General features: G+C 52.7%; 1 protein-coding gene and 2 non-coding genes across 6 annotated transcripts; all 3 read left to right on the plus strand.

The window, feature by feature from the left end:
• Positions 1-1,044: 1,044 nt before the first annotated feature.
• TNPO2 (transportin 2) lies at positions 1,045-17,312 on the plus strand. 4 transcript variants are annotated; one of them, XM_066348084.1, is made up of 25 exons: positions 1,046-1,224; positions 2,629-2,740; positions 3,423-3,498; positions 3,583-3,732; positions 5,715-5,821; positions 5,902-6,035; positions 6,116-6,197; positions 6,273-6,395; positions 6,501-6,619; positions 7,821-7,881; positions 7,979-8,144; positions 8,334-8,486; positions 10,224-10,449; positions 10,649-10,820; positions 11,283-11,369; positions 11,448-11,555; positions 11,642-11,800; positions 12,298-12,385; positions 12,570-12,668; positions 13,775-13,870; positions 14,173-14,278; positions 14,544-14,643; positions 14,723-14,797; positions 14,906-15,033; positions 15,113-17,309. In XM_066348084.1, the coding sequence occupies exons 1-24, from the start codon at positions 1,064-1,066 to the stop codon at positions 15,011-15,013; spliced, it is 2,868 nt and encodes a 955-aa protein (XP_066204181.1). In that variant the 5' UTR covers positions 1,046-1,063; the 3' UTR covers positions 15,014-15,033; positions 15,113-17,309. The 4 variants fall into 4 exon arrangements, with proteins under 4 accessions (XP_066204182.1, XP_066204181.1, XP_066204183.1 ...); XM_066348086.1 differs by lacking the exon at positions 1,046-1,224 and adding an exon at positions 1,407-1,538; XM_066348085.1 differs by having other exon boundaries at positions 1,045-1,224; positions 14,751-14,797; positions 14,906-17,312.
• LOC136389942 (small nucleolar RNA SNORD41) lies at positions 10,505-10,572 on the plus strand. The gene has a single exon (XR_010748484.1). It is a non-coding gene; the product is annotated as a small nucleolar RNA SNORD41 (small nucleolar RNA).
• LOC136389988 (small nucleolar RNA ZL2) lies at positions 12,427-12,501 on the plus strand. The gene has a single exon (XR_010748521.1). It is a non-coding gene; the product is annotated as a small nucleolar RNA ZL2 (small nucleolar RNA).
• Positions 17,313-18,246: the final 934 nt, after the last annotated feature.

Here is an 18,246-nt window from a genome sequence, read left to right on the forward strand (position 1 = left end):
AGCTGGGGCAGAAATTGACCTTGTGCCTCTCCCGAGCCCCAAAAGTCTCTGAGCAGGGCTGGATTGTTCTTTGGGATTAGAGCACTAGTTGATTCAGTAAATATTGGTTTAGGGAGGGGCTGAATAAAGCGAAAAGACGGCCTCGAGCCTCTCGGGATAGATGCGATGTTATAAAAGAACAATTTTGGTGATGCTTGACTTAGATTATCTCTAGCCCAGCAAACTGGATACATAAAAATACATTTGACAAGTGGGGACATTAAGGTTCCGAGCGGCAGAAGGTTGCCACCTTGTTTCTATAGGATCGGGAAGGAATACTGGTGCTTCAGAATCTCCAGCGCCTTCCTGCTCTTTAGAGGAAGAGGGCTCAACTTTGTCTTCCGACTGTGCAAAAACCACAAAAATGTCTTCTTTCACGACCCTGCCCTCGCCTAAATTTCCTGTGCTGTTCGTTCCACTTCAATCAGCTTCAGGTGAGGAAAGGGATTAGGACATTTTGCCCCAGCGTTTATCTTATTAGTTAAAAACTAATTATCTCATTTCATTAAAAACTTATATCCTTGCAAAAATTGTTAAACTGTACTGAAAAATATATAACGTAAAATGTGGCAGACGCTTCTGTAAGAACCCAGCCCGTCTCAGGCACTCCGTTGGTCTGGCATTTTTTGTCTTTGGGGTATAAAGTCTTACCCAGGCCGTCCCCTCCACTCTTGGCTTGAATACACAGATGGTACCAAGTACCTTCTGTATGGGGAGGCGGGGGAGGCTCAGTGCAATTCTTAGAGGAGGGGGGTGACAACGGCGCAGCTGGCTGTCCCAAGAGGTTCCCATATCTACAACACCTCAAAGGTCTCCCTCCACGCACCACAATACTCAGTTCCCAGCAGAGCTTCCGCAGAGAGCCGCCGAGAAAAACGAGACGCTGGGAGGACCGGCCGGCCAGAGAAGCCAAGAGAGACGCGATCTCTTTGATTACGTGACATGACACAAGCGGGGACTGCTCTCCGTGGCAGGCCACGTGTAACCGCTGCTTCTTACAATTGGCTCGAGTGGGCCAATTTGAATGGCATACGGAAGCCGTCGCAGCTCATCTCAGGACGCGTTCTTTCTTTCTTTCTTTTTTTTTTTTTTTTTTTTTAAATTCTCTCTCTTTGGCTCCCTCCTTCCGCGTGAGTCTCACGAGAAGCCGCAGCACAAGGCGCCGCCGCTGCTGCTTCGGGCCTGGTAAGTGGGCCTCACCCGGAGCCAGACCGGTCCGGTCCCAGCTTGCGTTGAACCCCCACCAGGGTCCGTGACTGCCGCGTGCGGCCCGGGCGTCAGGGCCGCGCCTGACCCGGAAAGGCCGAGAACTCGAGAACTCGGTTGGGCCCGATTCTCGTGGCCGTGAAAACGGGTCGCGGGGGGAGGGGGAAACCGAGCTGGGCTTAGGGGGTGGGGCCTCGGAACCTGGCCAGGTCCTGACGCCCTGAGAATCCGGCTAGGGGGGCACCTGGGGTCGGGCTGGAGGGGATCTGGTTGGGGGACGTCGCAGGGATTGGGTATGTATGGGGACGCTGTTTCTGTGGGGTTTGGTTGGGTCTGATTGAGGAAGACCAAATTGAAAAGTTGGGGGGCCTTGTTGGGTTGACAGGAAGGGTCGTCAGACAGACCTGGAGGACTTTGCTGGGTCTGACCACAACTCGTCTCTGGGATCCGTTGGTGGGAGTGCTGCGAGAGGTGGTTCTGCCAGGCCTAATTGCGGGATGCCGCAGGGATCCGCTGAAGGGGGTTTCCGGCCCGAGGTCGGGATGGGGGTTGGCCAGACTTGATTGGGGGAAGCAGCGGAGATCCGGAGATCCGTCAGTAGGCGAAACTGCTGACTGGGGTAGAGGGCGGGAATGGGAGAAGGCTTGGCCAGACCTGGTTGGGGAAAGGGACAGGGACCTGTCCAGGGGGCTTTTGCCATGGGATAGGTTTACTTGACTATTTCAGAGAGGCAGCGCGGGCTTGTCTTTGGGCCTGATTCAAGGGAATCGCCGGACAGATTCTAGCTAGGCCAGAAAGGGGGGAATCTGGCATCCAGCTGAGCTTGGAGGGCAAGATTTGGGGAGGCGGCAGGGGTTAAGAAAATTGGAGCGCCTTGGGATGTGCACCTGGGGAGGCTTAGGGACCAGACCAGACCAGAGCAGAGGAGGCGTCAGGGATGTGGCGGAGCTTGAGGGCTGGATTTCGGGAGAAGGTGCATCTTCGGGGACCATGCCTGCATTAGGGAGACCCCTGGGGGCTGGCGCGTTATCGAGGTTTGGGGCAAGGCATCTGGATGGCTGTGGGGGACGCGGAAGCCTTAGGGCTGGCAGCCTGGGGCAGCAGGGGCCGCTCTGGGAAGAAGACTCTGCCGGGCCCAATGAGGATCCATCAGGCCTTGCCACCGCCTTTCATGGCCCGCTTCCAAATCCCCGCGCCTGTGCTACTGAGACCGCGACTGCGCCACGGTGAATGGCGCAGCTGGCGGGGACCCCGGATTTGGGTTGGCTGGATTGGTGGCCTCGCTTTCCCTGCCGAGGGCAGCCTCGTCCTCCTCGGGGGTTCAACCCAGCCTCACATGGAGGCCCCGGGACCCAGCGCTGACCCCAGGCCCTACCCCTGCAGCTTGCCTTGCGCCATGGACTGGCAGCCAGACGAGCAGGGCCTGCAGCAGGTCCTACAGCTGCTCAAGGACTCGCAGTCGCCCAATACCGCCACTCAGCGTGTCGTGCAAGATGTATCCTTCCTTCTGGGCCTGGGGGAACTGGCAGACAGACATCTGCATCCCCTGAAGGCCACAGAGGGTGGAGTCCACTCCCTAATTCCCAGACTCTTTCTCCTTTGGTTAGGCCTTGGCAGAGGATTAAGTATGTATTAGAATTTTTGGGTCCCATTCCCAGAAGAAATGCGACTCTGTGGGAGGGAGACACACAACACCTCTAGTTAGGCCTCAGCTTTTGTTTAGGTTCATGATTAAAATTTTTGTTTCAATTGGTTGTTCAAAATACTGTAAGTCAAACTATTTTTTACGTAATACAAGTCAAGCATTTAAATCGTTGGCAAGTTTCACTTGAAAATGTCAAGTCTGTTTTTTGTTTTTTTTTAAGCTGGCAACATTGGACTGCTAGTGAGCAGAGCTGAGTAGCAGCTTCCACCTTCAGATAGAGCTGTGTCTACTAACCCTCTCCTGCTCTGGCCAGGTCTTCAAGAGTGGTGGGGAGCTCAGGCATGCCCCCACCTCCTGGATGAATTTGATGTGCCTGACATGCTGCATTGTTCTGGGCATGGGGATTGATAAGTTGGGTCCCAGGAACTGGCTGCCTAGTCCCAGAGATCAGAGGTACTTTCAGCTACATAGCAGTCAAGGGGCACCACCTGGGAAAGGCCTTTGTCTCCCAAGTGCCTTAACAACCTGGCAGAAACTCAAACAACTGAACCAGTTTCCGGACTTCAACAACTACCTGATCTTTGTTCTGACCAGACTCAAGTCGGAAGGTATGATGCTCTTGATGCCCCTCTATGCAGGCTGAACCCCTCTCTCTCCTCTGTGGTCCCTGAGCTTCAGTCCTCTTCCTCTAGATGAGCCAACTCGCTCTCTCAGTGGTCTCATCCTCAAGAACAACGTGAAGGCGCATTACCAGAGCTTTCCACCGCCTGTGGCTGACTTCATCAAGCAGGAGTGTCTCAACAACATCGGGGATGCCTCCTCGCTCATCCGAGCCACCATAGGTAAGGGGGGAGGCAGTGGGAGTCAGTCTGTGATGATGCCCTGAGCTCTCACTCTCAGCCAAGAAACATCTCAGAATGTTAAGTGTATTTATTCACTGTGGATGGTAGAACTATTACTATTGCCATTTTGCAGATGAGGTACCTGAGACACAGAGAGGTTAAAGCAGCTGTTCTCAACCTGTGGGTCGTGATCCCGGTGGGGGTCGATAAACACAGGGGTCGCTGAAAGCCATCGGAAAATACATATTTATTATATAATACATTTTTAAATAAAATGGCTTTAGGTGACCCCTGTGTTTTGGTCGTTCGACCCCCACCGGGATCGCGACCCACAGGTTGAGAACCGCTGGGTTAAAGGATTTGCCTGGTGAGTAGCAGAGTCGGAAGTGACCAGTGCAGGTCCATAGTCGGAACCACTCTCTCTTGAAACAGCCATTCTTGCTTTTGAGGCAGTCCCTCAGTGTCTAGAATTTTGTGTTAGGTCCTGAGGGTGTAGCAGATTAAAATCAGAGCTTCCTGCCCTTGTGGAGCTTGGTGTCATTTATGAGTTAGCTTTGCCTTAGAGCCTTCCTAATTCCTGGAAGGCTGTCTGAAGGAGTTAACAGAAGGATGACCAGAATTTTCCAGCAATTTATCTACATCTTTTCACTGCTGATAAATACCAACTCTATTTTGTTACTGAGTTACATTCTTTCCCAGCTTTATTGAGGTTAGTCAACATATAATAACATTTTTTTCTTTAAAATCTTTGCCAACTTTAAAAATAAAAGTCTTTGTCAACTTCTAAAACTTCCTTTTTGAAAGGATATTGTGTGTAACATTTAAATGGAAAGACATGTGCTTGCTCAAAAGGGCAGGTAGTGTTAAAATACAATAAAGACAAAATAGTGTTTAATTTAAGATAGATGCTGGGGCCTGCCACAAGGGCTGATCTTGGGGCCTACTGCTTCTATTAAAAGGGACCCTTTGCCCCAACAGTACCCCCCTGACACCAGCAGAAGGATCTGGATTTACCAGGCTCATTCCTGGTGTCAGACTGCTCTGAGTACTTGAGTTAAGTCACTGAGTTTCCTAGTAGCCCTACTAGGAATTTGTCCCTATTGAGGGGATGTGGTAAATGTCACACACACAGGCATGGGGCTGGGAGTGTATTCACAATCTTCTCCAAGGAGCACCTTTTCTAGCAGACCTGTGAGCCAGTGTCATCTGTATTGTCAATGTCAGCTTATTCCCCTAGGAAAGACTGCCACCTCCTGGTTTTGAATATAATCTCTGCACTGGCCTTACCTGTATTCATCCCAGCTGTCAGACCCCTGTACTGCCTGCCCTCTTGTCTCAGATGTTACTGCAGGTTGTACTTGAGTTTCTAGTAAGCAGTACAAGCCTTTAAGAGGCCATGTGGCCCTGCAGGACCTGCCCCCTGCACCTCCCAGTCCTTACCTCTCCCACTCAGCACCACTGGTTCCTTACCCTTCTGCAAGCTCCTCAGGCCTGCCCTTGCCCCCAGGCCTTTGCAGCTGCCATTCCCTCTGCCTAGAATGCTCTTTCTCCAGGGACCTGAATGACTTCTCCCTTATCTCCTTCAGGTCTTTGTTAAGTTCTCAAGATGTCACCTGGAGGGAGCTCTGGACACTCAATTTTAAGTTGCTACCCTCATCCTCAGTCCTTGCTAATCATGTTCTCTGACTTATTTCTGCCTTTAGCTCTTGGCATGTAGACTTCCCAGGTCTTTTGTGGGTTTATGTTGATCTCCTTACCTCCCTCACTAGACAGTCAGCTCTAAAGGGCAGGGATTTTGTATTAAGTTCTATGCTGCATCCTAGGACCTAGGAACAGAGCCCACTTACAGCAAGGCTCAGAGGATCTCAAAAAGGGTGTGTAAGGCTCATGGGGAGAGCATCCTGAGAGTGCAGGGAGCATCGGGGTGCTGAGCAAGCCCGCCTGCACCCAGCCTGAGGCAGCGTCCTTTCCTGGCCGCCCAGGCATTCTCATCACCACCATCGCTTCCAAGGGTGAGCTGCAGATGTGGCCTGAGCTGCTGCCCCAGCTGTGTAACCTGCTCAACTCAGAGGATTACAACACATGTGAGGTAGGTGGCAAGCCATGGCCTGCCTGGGTAGGAGCTGGGCTGGATCTAGACCACACCCATGTATGCTCCTTTCCACTCAGGGAGCCTTTGGAGCTCTACAGAAGATCTGTGAAGACTCATCTGAGCTCCTGGATAGTGATGCCCTTAACAGGCCCCTCAACATCATGATCCCCAAGTTCCTGCAGTTCTTTAAGCACTGTAGCCCCAAGATCCGGTGGGTGCAGCTCCCTAGAGGTCTGCAGGGGGGCTGGAGTGGGTGGAATGGGGGTGACCTACATTCCCACCCCCTATCAGGTCCCACGCCATCGCCTGTGTGAATCAGTTCATCATGGACCGGGCCCAGGCACTGATGGACAATATTGACACTTTTATTGAGGTTGGCTATCAGGCTGGGGGTGAGCAGCGTAAGGGCAAGGGATCCCTGCTGTGGCTGACCCTACCTTCTCTGCAGCACCTGTTTGCCCTGGCCGTGGATGATGACCCTGAGGTGCGGAAGAATGTGTGCCGTGCCTTGGTGATGCTGCTGGAAGTGCGAATTGACAGGCTCATCCCCCACATGCATAGCATTATCCAGGTGTGCACACCTCACCCAGCCTCGGCAGGTGCTATGGGGCTGGGGCCACAGGGGAGCCACCCCTAGCCAGGCAGGGCCTTTAGCTTTTCTCTCACCCTACCCCAGTACATGCTGCAGAGGACCCAGGACCACGATGAGAATGTGGCCCTTGAGGCCTGCGAGTTCTGGCTGACGCTGGCTGAGCAGCCCATCTGCAAGGATGTCCTGGCCTCCCACCTGGTCCAGTGAGTGCTTGTCCTGCCTGCTGTCCCACCTCAGACTCCAGCTTTTTATTTATTTGTTTGTTTGTTTGTTTGTTTATTCATTTATTGCTGAGAGAGAAACAGGAAGGGTGAGAGATGAGAAGCATCAAGTTGTAGTTGCATCATTTAGTTGTTCATTGATTGCTTCTCATCTGCACCTTGACTGGGGGACTCCAGCCAAGCCAGTGACCTTAGGGTTTTGAGCCTGGGTCCTCAGTGTCCCAAGTCAACACTCTATCCCCTGTACCACTACTGGTTAGGCAGCCTCCACCTCTTCTATCTGTTTATTTTCTATGTTTGTGTACATTTTGTAAGTGATATGAATGCAGCTTTTCTTTTGTGTGTGTGTGGAATAATGTACCTTTAATGATTTAAAAGTTAGATAAGGGAGAAGGTGAATAAAGTCAGTATAGTGCTTGGATAAGTGCTCCTGTAGATAATAAACATCATCTTATTCTTCAAAAGAAGGAAGAAAAGGTAAGTTATAGGTGGAATTACTGGGGAATCAAAAGAGGTTTCAGGCATAGTTGGATGCAGGTGCTCAAAGGATGGGAAAGGTTGCTGTCTAGTCTCAGATCTACTTCCTCTGCATTGGCTTTGTTCTCAGGCATGACCTTCCTTAGGTTGTGATGTGGCCTTCCATGGCTTTACAGCTTGGGAACCTCTGAAAAAGGAATTCCCTCTTGAACAGTTCTCCGGCAAAAAAAAGTCCTAGGGCCATCTTGGATCACTTACCTATCCCCAAGTCAGTGAAGACTCTAATCAAAGTTTCCAATCCCAAGGTACATGGGCACCAACTGAGGGGTCTGGCTGCTCTGCCTGTTTGCTCTTTAACCCTGGCCCCATCCTACAGAAGTGCCTGGTGACTGGGCTACATGTTCCTGCCTTATATAGCATGCTAGGAATCAGGCACTGTTGTAAGTTTCAGTGTATTCACAGGTGGCCGGTCTGGGTCAAGAGTTTTCCTGTGGAGCCAGGAGTGATGTCAGTTCTGTCTCTGTCACAGTGGCTGAGAATAGGTTGGGGTAGCTCCCATTAAGGGAAAAGAATGGATGCAGGGCCAACAGAATCAGCATGTGCTGTACATTCTTGACACTCCCATCTGTATCTCTGCTTCCCTTTTGCCCAGACTTTGAGCCCCCAAGGGGCCCTGCCTCCCAAGGAACAGCCTCTCTCCCAACAGGTTGATCCCCATCCTGGTGAATGGGATGAAGTACTCGGAAATCGACATTATCCTGCTCAAGGTTATCTGGGCTGACCACTGGGCACAGGCAGGTGGGTGAGGGCTGGGGCAGTGGGGCTGGGGCCCTGATGGTGCTTAGTGGTATATCTGGCTCACAGGGGGATGTAGAGGAGGACGAGGCAGTCCCTGACAGCGAGCAGGACATTAAGCCACGCTTCCACAAGTCGCGCACCGTAACACTGCCCCATGAGGCTGAGAGGCCCGACGGCTCTGAGGATGCTGAGGATGACGATGATGATGATGCTTTGTCTGACTGGAATCTGAGTATGTGGCCTGGATGGGGGAGGGGTTGTGGGACAGCCAGCTGTGGGCTCCCTCTTGGGAGATGATGAGAAACCTACTTAGAGCAGATTGTGAAGATCCTAGTCATGATCTCTGATCTGCCAGTATGGTTGAGGAGGCCTGTCTGATGGGCTTCCCTGAGCCTGCCCCCAATTTCCCTTTCTGCCCCAGGGAAGTGTTCGGCGGCTGCATTGGATGTCTTGGCCAATGTCTTCCGGGAGGAACTACTGCCCCATCTCCTTCCGCTGCTCAAGGGCCTCCTCTTCCACCCTGAGTGGGTGGTCAAGGAGTCAGGCATCCTGGTGCTGGGTGCCATTGCTGAGGGTGAGTGTCCTACTAACCTGGCTGTGCCTGACCTCCAACCCTTGTGCTGGCGTGAGACTGGGGCTGGCCCAGGTGGGGCTGCCTGGGGGTGCAACGTCACCCCTAAGTTCTCTCCAGAGGCTTGTGCAGCCCCTCCAGACAACTATGGGATTTGAATCTTCCCCTCAGCCTATGAGCCTGAAAGGAACCCCAAACCCGAAAATGCAAACCCTCTCCTTAATTCTCATGGACAGGCAATTCTATGAGGTTGGAAGCATAATTATAACTACAGCAGTAATACTTTCGCCATGCTTGTCCTATGGTGAGCTCAGCACTACCTGATGAGTGGAGAAACTGAGGTACAGAGGGATGTACACCACCTACCCAGATACTCTGGTTATAGCTGGGCCTCAGACCTGTTCCCTTGATGCAGGGCCGAACTACCAGAATGAGAAGTGTGCAGTAGTGGTGCTTCTTCAAGTTTCACATGGTGTGCTGTTACTGGCATGGCTTCGGGCACCCTTTGTCCTGATGGAGTATACAGTTTGAATGACCAGAGGGCTTTGAGAGCCTGTAATAGGCATCGTTGTGACCGCCTCAGCATCCAGGCCTGTCCTACAAATTCAGAAGCCCGCACCCTGGAGAGCTTTCAAAATTATCTAAGGAGAGGTTTCTTCACATAATAATTATAATGTAGCTTATGTTAACACGTATGTGTATATACGTTAAGAGTCTACATTAGATGTTCTACATGTTCATGGGAAAAGACCTAGAGGAACTGACCCTAAACCAATAAAAACAGATCACTTATCTTAGATTTTTGTTCTCTAATCAAAAGACATACTTATGTCCTGGCCATTGGTTCAGTTGGTTAGAGCTTTGTCCTGATACGTGAAGATTGCTGGTGTGATTCCCAGTCAGGGCACATACAGAAACAGATTGGTGTTTCTGTCTTGTCTTCCAATTAAAAAAAAAACCACCTCAAAATAAATAAAAGACATACTTATGATTTTTATTTTAAAAAGGAGATGAAGGCTCTGGCCGGTTGGCTCAGTGGTAGAGCATCGGCCTGGCGTGCAGAAGTCCCGAGTTCGATTCCCGGCCAGGGCACACAGGAGAAGCGCCCATCTGCTTCTCCACCCCTCCCCCTCTCCTTCCTCTCTGTCTCTCTCTTCCCCTCTTGTAGCCAAGGCTCTATTGGAGCAAAGTTGGCCGGGCGCTGAGGATGGCTCTATGGCCTCTGCCTCAGGCCCTAGAATGGCTCTGGATGCAACAGAGCAACGCCCCAGATGGGCAGAGCATTGCCCCCTGGTGGACATGCCGGGTGGATCCCGGTCGGGTGCATGAGGGAGTCTGTCTGACTGCCTTCCCGTTTCCAACTTCAGAAAAATACAAAAAAAAAAAAAGAAGATGAAAATAAAGAAAAATCTCAAATATCCAAGAGAGGTTTCAAAAGAAAAGGACTTCCATTTGTCGGAGTCACTGCTGCCTTAAAAGCCCAATTCATTGCGGCCTGGTCACCTATGAATGACTTAATGAGTGAAGATGGAGTGGGTGGAGCCAATGGCAGGGAAAGGTTTACTTTATTGCTGGTTCTTCTCCTAACCCTACTTTTCACTAGTTCTGGGACTCTGAGCCAGTTATTTAACCTCTGAGCCTCAGTTTCCCCATCTGTCAGGTTCTGCTGATCCTCTCCCCTAAAGGTGGGTTTGGCTGGGCTCAGCTGGGCTCAGGCCTGCATCTGTGCCATCCTTGCAGGCTGCATGCAGGGCATGGTGCCCTACCTTCCTGAACTGATCCCGCATCTCATCCAGTGCCTGTCGGACAAAAAAGCCCTGGTTCGCTCTATCGCCTGCTGGACCCTGAGCCGCTACGCTCACTGGGTGGTCAGCCAGCCACCCGACATGCACCTCAAGCCTCTGATGACAGAACTGCTTAAACGCATCCTGGATGGCAACAAGAGGGTGCAGGAGGCAGCCTGCAGGTGACCCCTGACCCCTGGCACCACAGTCCTCATCCCTATACTGCTGGCTGCCCTCTGGGAAGTGATGACACTCATTACCCCTGACATCTGCTGATTCTACTGTATTCGTACTGGCTGATCCCAAAGGCCCCCTCCTGTCTGCCTGCCCATGACCCAGTCCCAACCTGTAGGTGCACACTGAGCCCTTTCTTCCTTCCAGTGCCTTTGCCACCCTGGAGGAGGAGGCCTGCACAGAGCTGGTGCCCTACCTCAGCTATATCCTGGACACCCTTGTCTTTGCCTTTGGCAAGTACCAGCACAAGAACCTGCTCATCCTGTATGATGCCATCGGCACCCTGGCTGACTCTGTGGGCCACCACCTCAACCAGCCGGTGAGACCCCACAGCAGCTCCCTCCTCCCGATTCCCTGCTTCCCTTCTGCATCCGGTGACCTGGCGGCGACCCTGGTCGCACGCCAGGATCATGGCCGTGACCTCGACAGGTAGGCAGACAGACCTGGCCCCTGCCCTCGCCCTGCTCCCAGTCTAGCAGGGGAGACAGACAGTTAAGAGACAGTGTGGTAAGTGCTGTGCCAGGGGAGCTCAGGGGCCTATGGGAACCAGGAGGCTGAACCAGGCTCCTGAAGGGGCAGGGATGGATAGGGCGGGGCTTGGGATGGGTGAGAAGAGGCTGGAAGTCTGGCTGGATGGTGAGGCTTTGCAGGGTGCCATGAGCCACAATGATGAGCCCAGGTCCCATTACTCTGGCAGTGGCGCTTATGAATAACAGGGAGTCCTGCTGGTTCCCAGGCTGCCACCTCTGCTTAGAGTCCCAACTTCCTGCTCCTCCTCCAGGAATACATCCAGAAGCTGATGCCTCCGCTCATCCAGAAGTGGAACGAGCTGAAGGATGAAGACAAGGACCTCTTCCCTCTGCTGGAGGTGGGTGGGCTCCAGGCTCCCTCCCACAGCCCTACCCCATCCCACCCATGTTTACCTCTCCTACCTGTCTCCCACCAGTGTCTGTCATCTGTGGCCACTGCCCTGCAGAGCGGCTTCCTACCCTACTGCGAGCCTGTCTACCAGCGCTGCGTCACCCTAGTGCAGAAGACACTGGCCCAGGCCATGGTGAGCACCCACCTGCCCGTTCCTCTGCTGCTGCCCCAGACCTGGCCTACCACCCTTACCCTCCTGCTCACCCCAACTGTGCCCAGATGTACACACAGCACCCTGAGCAGTACGAGGCCCCTGACAAGGACTTCATGATCGTGGCGCTAGACTTGCTTAGCGGACTGGCCGAGGGCCTGGGTGGCCATGTGGAGCAGCTGGTGGCCCGCAGCAATATCATGACACTGCTGTTCCAGTGCATGCAGGTGGGTGAGCACCCCTCACAGAACTCACAGTGTGACACCCAACAGTGGGCCACCTTGGTCGGTTGCCACAGACCTGTTGTACCCCAAGGACATTAAGGAAAGGGGCCTGTAAAATAATTGTAATTATTTTAAAGGAGAATTTGAATAAAATATGAATAAAAGCTGATTTTTAAAGACAACAATGTATGAAATGTTAAAGCAGAAAATAAGAACTATGAAAGCACAGCCCCTTCGACAACATCCCTCAACCCATGTATCAGGATAACCAGCAGTTACATGTGTGCTCGCCACCCCCTGTAGCAGTGCTCTGAGTAAGGCACTTGTTCATGTGACCTGAGTCCCGATGTACATAGGGGGCCCGCAGCCTCAGTTCTGGGAGGTGGAAAGGTCATGCAGTGCTCCAGGTACTGCTCCCTTAGCTGCCCTGAGCGGATAGATAATTTGGGACCCAGCTGGGTGGGGGCAGGGAGCCACACTGACCCTGCTCTCACCCCCAGGACTCGATGCCTGAAGTCCGGCAGAGCTCCTTCGCCCTCCTGGGGGACCTTACCAAAGCCTGCTTCATCCACGTTAAGCCCTGTATTGGTATGACACCCATCTTGTCCTTACCTCATGACCCCAGCCCTGGCCTCAAGTGATGGAGCAATGACCAGGGAGGATTGTGACCGAACTGGGATGTATTCGTACTGTCTGATGGGGCCTGCCCGGCCAGCTCCAGGAACTTACCTGGTGGATCCTCCTGCTCAGCACCCCTCTTTCTTTCCACCAGCTGAGTTCATGCCTATCCTTGGCACAAACCTGAACCCTGAGTTCATCTCTGTCTGCAACAATGCCACCTGGGCCATTGGTGAGATCTGCATGCAGATGGGTGAGTGCCCTGCAGATGAGGAGGCCCTGACCTTCCCCATTGGCCTGTTTCCGGCCTGGGGACAGGAGCCTGGCTCTGGGTGATAGGTCCTCTCAAGAGGGTGCTGGTACTCGTTGAGGAAGGCTGCCATGGGCCAGGGGCAGGAGGACACCTCTGAGCCCTGGCTGGATAACTCAGTTGGTTAGAACATTGTTCTGAAGTGCAGAGGTTGCTGGTTCTGTCCCCAGTCAGAGCACATACAGGAACAGATTAATGTTCCTGCCTCTCCCTTTCTCTCTCTAAAATCAATAAAATAAAAGCATATATATATAAAAAAAAGAGGACACAAGCGTTGTTTTTTGTTTTTGTTTTTTTGTATTTTTTCGAAGTGAGAAGGGTTGGCAGACAGACGGACTCCCACATACGCCCCACAGGATCCACCCAGCATGTCCACCAGGGGGTGATGCTCTGCCCATCTGGGGTGTTGCTCTGCTGCAGCCAGAGCCATTCTAGCACCTGAGGCAGAGGCCATGGAGCCATCCTCAGCACCTGGGCCAACTTTGCTCCCATGGCACCTTGGCTGCGGGAGGGGAAGAGAGAGATGGAGAGAAAGGAGAGGGGGAAGGATGGAGAAGCAGATGGGCGCTTCTCCTGTGTGCCCTGGCCGGGAATTGAACCTGGGACTTCCACACGTCAGGCTGACACTACCGCTGAGCCAGCCAGCCAAGGGCCGAGGTCATGAGCATTTTTATCAGAGATAGGCCAAATGGCTGAAAGGCCATTTATGACTGGCTTCTGTAAAGAGACAGGATAGGAGGCCTGTTCTGATTGAACTGTTTGCCACCTCCCCACCTAGAATGCAGTTGACTGAAAGGCCCACCGGGATTGGTAGGGAGACTGGCAGCTTTCCCATTCCTCCCAGGGAAGCTGGGCCACATGGCCTCACCTTGGTGTTCAGCAATGACTCCTGGGAAGTTCCTGATGTTTGGTGGGTGTGGGTCTGTCTTTGGTTGGCCATGGGTCCTGGCTGGGGACTGGCTGAGGATGCAGTCGGCCAGTGTCTGTACCTGGGGTGGTTGGTGTGAGCGGTGTGGGCTGTGCGCAGCTCTGATTGTCTGGTCCCCCAGGGGCAGAGATGCAGCCCTACGTGCAGATGGTCCTCAACAATCTGGTGGAGATTATTAACCGGCCCAACACACCCAAGACACTGCTGGAAAACACAGGTGGGTGCCAGGTCTGGGTTGCTGCCGCTCCCTTTTTTCACCTCCCAGAGGTGGGCTTCTTGGCTAGCAGGGTAGTTAGGTGACCTTGGGAAAGAATCAGGGAAGGTATCCAGAAGGACCTGGAAGGGATTCTGGAAGGAGAGGCAAGAAAGATGCTAGTCTTGGAGGAAGACTCAGGCTGGGTCAAGCTCCAGGGCTCTGGTAGCTGGCAGGATATATTCTCTCGGGGCCCGTGGGGCAGGGCTGGTGCCTGATGCCAGAGGCCCCGCCACGTACTGTCCCGGGGCCACTCGGGGTTGCAGGTCGCCTGATGAGTCCCTCTGCCATTCCAGCCATCACCATCGGCCGCCTAGGCTACGTGTGCCCACAGGAGGTGGCACCCATGCTGCAGCAGTTCATCCGGCCTTGGTGTGTGCTCACCTGTATGGGGCCTACTGTATGGTGGGCTGGGCAGCAGAGTGGGTGGGACAGGCCCAACCCATTCCTTTGCCTGTGTCTTCCTAGCCCTGCCCACCAGTAGATGCATGTTGCGTTTCCATCACCCACTGACCCTCTGCTTCCTCTATGCCCCAAAGACCTATTGCCCACCCTAGCCCTGCTGCCTACTGCTCTTTATGGATGCATCCTGTCCCAGCCCTGCTGGCTGATTCCCCACTGCTCACCTTCCCCACAGGTGCACGTCCCTCAGGAACATCAGGGACAATGAGGAGAAGGACTCAGCCTTCAGAGGCATCTGCATGATGATAGGCGTCAATCCCGGGGGCGTCGTGCAGGTTGGGGCTGCTGGGCTTTGAGGGAAGGCACTGGGGCTGGGCTCGGGCGGCCCCTCACATGGGATCCGTCACATTTCAGGACTTTATTTTCTTCTGCGACGCTGTAGCCTCCTGGGTGAGCCCGAAGGATGACCTTCGGGACATGTTTTATAAGGTGAGGCTCCTGCTTTGCCCTGGTATCGTCCCAGGAGGTAGCAGCGGGGACACGCTCTGGGAAGAGAGGCTGAGTTCTGTTCTGGGCAACCCTCTCCCACCACTGCAGATTCTCCATGGCTTCAAAGACCAAGTTGGAGAGGAGAACTGGCAGCAGTTTTCGGAGCAGTTCCCACCATTGCTCAAAGAGAGGTTGGCTGCCTTCTATGGGGTCTAGAGGAGCATCCTGACTGCTAGGTGAGGAGGCTGCATGTAGGTGGCTGGCACTGTCATCGGCCTCAGGGAACATAGACCCTGACCCCTCTTCCCTCTGCAGGTTTCTGTCTGCGTCGTCATTGGAGGGGTTGCTGGGGAGCACACTGTGTCCAGAAGTTGCCGTGCCCTGGTCGAGGGGGGTTAGGGAGGAGTGAGTGGGACCCAAATCCAGATGCCTTCCCTGTCCATCTACCTTCCATGCCTAGCCTGTGTGGCCGGCCAGCAGTGGGCAGGTGGGTGGCCTCCACACTCATCCTACAAATGGAGGGGGGTGGGACTTCTTGGCAGCAAGGGCCCCTTTTTCTAAGTCGGGTCACCTCAGGCAGCCCACTCGGGCCAGCTATATGGGAGGGAAGAATCAACATGGCTGACTGAATGTGGCTTAGGATGAGGCAGGGGAAAGCAGGTGGGGAGGAGGGTCCCTGTAGAGATGTGTACACTCACACGTACGCATGTGGCCACACGCACATGCTGGTGTTGCAGCCAGCCAGGCTGGGCCAGCTGCCCCACCACTTCCCTGACTGCATGGAGACAGTAGAATTAGTGAACCCCTGAGTTAACCCGTAAGGCCTTCCATGTAACCTGCATCTAGAGTTTAAGAAGCTTCTGCTGTTTTACCGGAATTGGTGATGATTGGGGAGGGCTGGGTGGGTTGGGGTTGTTCGCCAGGACCCCAGGGCGGGGTAAGAGGATAACCACCTTGGGGCTGCCCTGTCAGCACATAGACGCTTTGGACCTGCTTCACATACTCCCTGCCATTTTAATGGCTGTCTCAGCCAGAGTGTCCCCTCCTTGTCCCATTCCAGCCAGAAGAGTGGGGACCTCTGGAGTGGCTGGGGCTGGCCAGAATTCCCCATTTCTCCCTCCCTTGTGTTCCAGTAACTTTTGAAGATACTGGGCTAGGGTCTTTTTCTGGAAGAGAGCTGGAGGTGGCCAGAGCTGCTGACACCTACACCCTGCCTCTCAATAAGCATGTCCATTTCAAGGGCAGTCTGTTTCTCTGTACTTCTGAGAGCCCTCAAGTTCCAGGCCTGAGTTTTTAAAATGAGGGCTGGGGCATTTAATCAATGATGATAGGACAAAGGTTCATGTTCTGCTAGCAAGAAGGAAACAAGGGCTTGGAGGAAAGGTGATGTCATAAACTTGAGGCCCTGAGGCTTCCTTGTTCATCACTGCTCTCAGTGGCCACCAGACACCACCAGATTGGGGCAGTGAGTCTAGGGGCCCTTCCGGGATTGGTTGGGGATGTCACAGTGGGAGGGGCTCCCCTGGAACCAAAGGGAGTTGCTTGTGAGTTGGCCTTGAAATGAAGCTGGGCCCTACAGCTCCCTTAATGTTTTCTTTTTTTCCTCCCCTGCTTTTTACTTCTTTCTGGGCCCCTTTTGGGTTTTTGACTGGATTCCTGCATCCTGGGGCCTGCTCCCTCCATCCCACTGGGTTCCTAGACCCCCCCCCCCCCCCCACTTCATAGCCATGTGTCTTTTCTCAGACAGGGTCAGGCCCTGCCTCTATTCCAAGGGGCACTTGGTGCACATTCCATAAACTCAGCTGGTTCCCCCTGCCCCCTTTGAAACTCCAGCAGGTCTCTGGAAGCCATTTGTAAAAAAGGAAAAAGAAAAAAAAATTTTTTTTAATACCATTTAATTTTCTGATAATTCCAGTTCTTCGGAGCATCCTCTGCTGGGTCGTGGGGTGTGTGGATGGATTGGCTGTCTGATGGGTTTGGAAACTTCCTCCAACCAGGACGGGGGTCTCCAATCACCTTTAGGGAAGTGGGAGCCTGGTTCATTGTCTTTTCTTTTTCTTTCTTTTTTTTAGGAAACTATTTAATTTTTAATTTATTTTTGGTTGATTTTTGCACAACGAAGTTGTAGCTTCTCAACCTCCCCTTGCCAGGGCTGCGGGCCCTGACTGGCCTCCATCCACAGTCCCGCTTGTTCCCATGTCTTATCTTCCCCTTCATCTCTTCCTCCTGCGGGCTCCAGGGTCTGTCCATTTGTTACCGTGCTGTGCTGGGGATTGGCGCCGAGGTGGTGTGAGATTCCACTTGTGTAGAACTTTGTTGAGTAAAGATCAGTTTCTTGTGAAACCTTTGGTCTCCAGCTGGCCTCCTGTGTCCATGGCTTTGGCGGTACAGATGTTGAGGAGGGCTGGGAAGCTTTTATGGGGGTGCACAGGACTCAAGATAATTGGGGGAGTGGGGAAGGCCCTAAACAATAGCCAGGTACATTATTTCATACCCCAAGCCCCAGTTTTCCCCTTAAAATGGTTAAGGTGAATGTGAAAGGTGAAGATTAAATGTGATGATACACGTGGAGTGCATTCTTTCTGCCATAATTACAACTCACTAAATGTCCTGAACTCACTATATAAAGAGGAGCTATTAGTGTTATAACCTGGGTTCAAGATCCTAGCCATCCTTAGACTAAATTGAGTGGCAAGGGGCAAAGCCTTGCAGCACTCGATCTTTGACTGACTTCCACAACTGGACTACTGGACATGTTAAGACATTTTTGTAGAAAGCCCAGCACCAGGCCTGTGGGAGATAGTAAAAGACTGCCAATTACTGAGGCAAATGAGAAATTGCTTACCTCTAGGGATGCACAAGCCTCAGAATAAAATGTAGCAGCTTCAATATGGCCTAAGGATCACCTGCATCAACCTGGAAAAATATGCTGACACATCCAACGTTCATTCAAATGTGTACATTTTAGAGGGAGTAGGATGTGAACAACGGAACAGTGAGATGTCCTGTAGAGAAAAATACATGTGGAGAGAGAACATTGGGGATGATGATCGCAATCTTACAGTAGGTACACTAGGAAAATGATGGAGCAAAGAGCCTTGGGGATAAGAGGAGAGGCAGGTGGAGGGCATAAGTGTTCTTAGAGGTAATATATATGTTAACACTGCCTTCTACCGAGGCCTCCGCAGTGTAACTGCATGTTTCTGGCTCCGGAAGGAGAGACGGGCGTTCGAATCACTACTATGTCCTAAGAACCAGGAAAAGTGGTTTTGTATTTCTAAACTCAGTGTCACCTGTGAGATCCCTTCCATTTGGGCCGCGTATTTCAAACCAAAGTCCGCTGGCTTCTTGCATCCGCACTACTAGAGACCTGTTTAAAAACGCAGAAGCCAGGAATCTACATTTTCCAGCGCTATGCGTGTGCAGCTCCAGAACAAGTCCCCGAGAGC

This window comes from Saccopteryx leptura, chromosome 1 (genome assembly GCF_036850995.1).
Source record: "Saccopteryx leptura isolate mSacLep1 chromosome 1, mSacLep1_pri_phased_curated, whole genome shotgun sequence".
Lineage (NCBI taxonomy): Eukaryota > Metazoa > Chordata > Mammalia > Chiroptera > Emballonuridae > Saccopteryx > Saccopteryx leptura.